General features: G+C 52.8%; 1 protein-coding gene across 1 annotated transcript; it reads right to left on the bottom strand.

Annotated features, from left to right (window-relative positions):
* Nucleotides 1-1,663: 1,663 nt before the first annotated feature.
* LOC141729564 (olfactory receptor 14J1-like) lies at nucleotides 1,664-2,596 on the bottom strand. Its single transcript, XM_074544269.1, has one exon. The coding sequence runs from the start codon at nucleotides 2,594-2,596 to the stop codon at nucleotides 1,664-1,666; it is 933 nt and encodes a 310-aa protein (XP_074400370.1).
* Nucleotides 2,597-4,666: the final 2,070 nt, after the last annotated feature.

The raw sequence follows: 4,666 nt of genomic DNA on the forward strand, positions 1-4,666 counted from the left end.
ACTGCAAAACCAAGGAGACCATTGGGAGACTCCGGGGCCCAGTGGATCCAAGGGGCCGTTCTGACACTGTGAGGCCTCACGGAACAAAGGGGACATTGTGACACTGCAGGATCCTGTGTAACCAAGGAGCCACAGTGACACCATGGGGCCTCAAGGAATCTGAAAGAATGTTGTGACACTGAGTGAATGTTGTGACACTGTGTGGCCTTGTGGAAACAAGGAGTCCAGTGTGAAACTGAGGGGACTTGTGGAACTACAGGGACCATTGTGACAGTGTGGGACCTTATGTGACCATGGGGCCATTGTGACACTCTGGGGCCTCAAGGAACCAAGGGGCCACTGTGAAACTGCAGCACCAACGAGAACATTGTGACACTGTGAAGCCCCATGGAACCAATGAGTCCATTGTCACATTTTGGGGCCCATGGAATGAAGGAGACCAGTGTGACAGTGCAGGGCCTGGTGTAACCAAGAGGCCATTGTGACACTGAGGGCCCCCTTGGAACCAAGGATATCTTTGCAGATGACACCACAGTGGGTATGAGTGTTGATCTGCTGGAGGGTAGGAGGGCTCTGCACAGGGCCGTGGACAACCTGAATCCTGGGGATGAATCCAAGGAGGTCAGGTTTGACAAGTCCAAGTGCCAGGTCCTGCACTTTGGCCACAATAACCCCTGCAGCACTACAGGCTGGGGACAGAGGGGCTGGACAGCAGCCAGGCAGAAAGGGACCTGCAGGGACTGATGGACAGCAGGCTGGACATGAGGCAGCAGTGTGCCCAGGTGGGCAAGAAGGCCAATGGCTCCTGGCCTGGATCAGGAATGGTGTGGCCAGCAGGACCAAAGCTGATGTACTCATCACTGATCTGCCCCCAGCTCTGCACACGGACATTGCTACTTCAGCTTCAGAAAAGAAAACAAAATGGGATCACTGCAGAAAACTTTGCTGGGAGATTCTTTAGCTCCTTTAAAGATACCAAGAGCACAGCCCCTCATTGACACAGTCTGTGGGCACAAGGAAGGTGTAGAGAAACAAAATGAGAAATGGCACAAACGATGCTTTTATGTTGTGGACAATAATAAAAACTAAAACCCAGGGAAAAAAAGAACAAATCCAAAAGAGCTATCAAAGATTATTTATATTACAGATTACTTATATTACAAATTATTTCTATTTCTTGGCCTGTCCCTGCTGCAGCCCCAGCATTGCCACCCCTAGGCCCCAAGAGCACTCAGGCCCTGCAGCAACACCAGGGCCACCAGGGCAGTGGGGCAGGGCCACGACAGCAGCACTGGCAACACCAAGTGCTGCTGCTGCTGCTGGGCACAGCTGCTGGGCCAGCACTGATCTGCTCCCAGCTCTGCACACAGACATTGCTGGTGCAGCTCCAGAGAAGGCAATAAAAGGGCATCTCTGCAGAAAACTGTGCTGGGAGATCCTTTAGTTCCTTTAAAAGCCACCGAGAGCGCAGCCCCTCATTGACACAGTCTGTGGTCACAGGGAAGATGGAGAGAAACAAAATGAGAAATGGCACAAACAATGACATTTATCTGTGGACAATATGAAAGAAGGAAAACAAAAGAAAAAAAATCCAAAAACAAAGAAACAGGAAGTATCAAAGATTACTTTTATTATAAATGATTTGCAGAAATTGGCCAGCAGTTTAATGTTTTCGAAACCATCCAGTCATTAGTGTCCTCACTGCAGCCTTGAGCTCCTGGTTCCTCAGGCTGTAGATGAGGGGGTTCAGGGTTGGAGGCACCACTGAGTACAGAAGTGAAAGGGCCAAATCCAGGGATGGGGAGGACATGGAGGGGGGCTTCAAGTAGGAAAATATGCCAGTAATGACCAACAGTGAGAGTACGGCCAGGTGAGGGAGGCAGGTGGAAAAGGCTTTGTGCCGTCCCTGCTCAGAGGGGATCCTCAGCACAGCCCTGAAGATGTGCACATAGGAGAAAACAATGAATACAAAACAACCAAATACTAAACACATACTGACAGCAAGAATTCCAAGTTCCCTGAGGTGGGAATTTAAACAGGAGAGTTTGAGAATCGGGGGAATTTCACAGAAGAAATGGCCCAGAGCATTGCCATGGCACAGGGGCAGGAAAAATGTATTGGCTGTGTGCAGCAGTGAATAGAGCAAGGCACTGGCCCAGGCAGCTGCTGCCATGTGGGCACAAGCTCTGCTGCCCAGGAGGGTCCTGTAGTGCAGGGGTTTGCAGATGGACACGTAGCGGTCATAACACATGATGGTCAGGAGGGAATAATCTGCTGTGATAAATAAAAGAAAGAAAAAAGCCTGTGCAGCACATCCTGTGTAGGAGATGTTTCTGGTGTCCCAGAGGGAATTGTGCATGGCTTTGGGGACAGTGGTGCAGATGGAGCCCAGGTTGCTGAGGGCCAGGTTGAGCAGGAAGAAGAACATGGGCGTGTGCAGGTGGTGGCCGCAGGCTATGGCGCTGATGATGAGGCCGTTGCCCAGGAGGGCAGCCAGGGAGATGCCCAGCAAGAGGCAGAAGTACAGGAGCTGCAGCTGCCGCGTGTCTGCCAGTGCCAGCAGGAGGAAGTGGCTGATGGAGCTGCTGTTGGACATTTGCTGTGCTGCCTTGGCATGGGGATCTGTAAAAAAAAGTAATCATGGAATCATTGGGTTTGGAGAGGTCTTGAAAAATCCCAGCGCAGCCTGGGGGCACTTTCCCCCCACTGCCTGCCCAGGGCTGTGCTGCCTGGAGCTGTCCCTGCCAGCAGCTGCTTCCCTGTGCCCAGGGCACGGCCCTGCCAGTGCTGCCAGAGCCCAGCCCAGCCCTGGGGACTCAGCCCTGCCCTGCAGACCCCTCCCAGCTCAGGCACTGCCCAGGGGCAGCTCTGGCTCTGCAGGCTCTGATGGCAACACCAGAGGAACCCTGAGAAGGCTGGAAAAGCAACACTGATGCTGCCTTTAAGGGGCCCTGTGCTGATTTTGTTACTGCCAGGTTTATTAACATCTGAGAGAAAATGTTTTCATTTTTCCCAACCTGAACTGAGAGATGAATATCTATGTGCAATTTCCCACCCAGGCAACCTAGACTTGTAGATTAAAAAAACAGGATTTTCCCTTTTGTGCAGCCCCTGCCTTGCTGTGGTTCCTGGTATAGTCTACTTAAATGTTCTGCAGTTAAATGCCATGCTGGGAGCAGTCCTGAACAATGCAGCATCCTCACCACACAAGGAGAACACTTCCAAGCCTTACCAGCTCTCACCCCCCACCCAGATCTTGTCCCGCAGTGCTGGGAGCAGCTGCCAGGGCTGGCTGAGAGCTGTCCCTGGCAGGCAGCAGAGTCCCTGCCCCAGCACAGCACCCTGGGCTGCAGGACCCTGCTCTGCAGCACAGCCCTGGGCACCCCTGGCTGCTCTGCACAAGAGACAATCAGAGAATGTACTCACAGGGTATGTAGGCATTGGGATGTTCCAGCTTTCAGAGATGGCTCCAGGAGCTGCAGCTGCATTGTCCTGCAGCCAGAGGTTCCTGTGCCAAGGGCTGGCAGTGATTCTGCCCCAGGCACTTCTCAGCGCCTTCCCAGCCCTGACTGATTGAAGCTCTCTGTGCCTCTGTGCTGTGCCCGTGGTGGCTGCAGGCAGTGCCCCAGCCCTGCTGGGCTGGCAGAAGAGCTGCTCATCAAGAGAAATGTGCTTTTGAAGCTTTTCTTGGTTACCAGGAACTGCCTCTGTGCCAGGAGCCCAGCCCAGCTCAGCAGCACAGACACAGCACAAGGACTTTAATGAGCCTCTGGGGCTTTGTGCTCAGGCCCTGAACATCAGTCCCTGAGAGGGAGATGAAGAAAGCTCTCCAGAACTCCAAGTCAGAATCCAACTCCAAAGTTTCTTGGACTTTTAATGGGTCCCACTGAGGGACACGACTGAGAAAGTGTCCCCAGGCCCCAGGCAGAGCAGAGAACTGGAGGCAGTGATGACAGGTGGGGACAAAGAGAAGCCAAGTCTTTGTGCCCTGGGGCACAGCAGGGTCTGTGCCACCAAGGGCTGTGAGGAGACACCTTGTCCTGAGGCCCTGGGGCCTCCTGGCACAACCCCAGCCAGGCTGGGCACTGTCAGCCCCTTGTCCTGCCCTCAGCATCTCCCCCTAGCCCACATCCCAGTGGCCTCAAGGATCTGCTGGAAGTAGTCCCTGGGGAGCCTTGCTCAGGAATGGCCCTGGGGGCTCCTTCATGCTCCCAGGGACTGCAGGTTTTTCAAAGGACTTTAGGTTTGGCTTTTGCCTTGGTGTCCCTGAGAGGTTTGTGCAGTCATGGCCTCCAATTATCTGCTGTAATTAGTCCCTCGAGAGGCTTTGTCAGTAACAACACTCAGTGGGGCTCATTAATGCTTCGAGGTACTTCAGTTTTTTTAAGGTACTTGGTGTTTCCCTTCTGATACAGACTCTGTGAGAGGTTTGTGCAATCATGGTCCCAGTTATCTGCTTTAACGAGTCCCTTGAGAGCTTTGTACTGACACTCAGTGAGGCTCATTAATACTTTGATTTACTCAAGATTTTCAAGGTACTTTGGATGTTCCTTTCTGCTCTGAATCTCTTAGAAGTTTTTTGTCCAATTATGGCCTCCAATTCTCTCCTCCAAGGAGTCCATGAGGAGCCTGTGTTGGGGATGGACCTCAGTGGGGCCCATTCATG

The sequence above is a fragment of the Zonotrichia albicollis genome, chromosome 7, assembly GCF_047830755.1.
Source record: "Zonotrichia albicollis isolate bZonAlb1 chromosome 7, bZonAlb1.hap1, whole genome shotgun sequence".
NCBI lineage: Eukaryota > Metazoa > Chordata > Aves > Passeriformes > Passerellidae > Zonotrichia > Zonotrichia albicollis.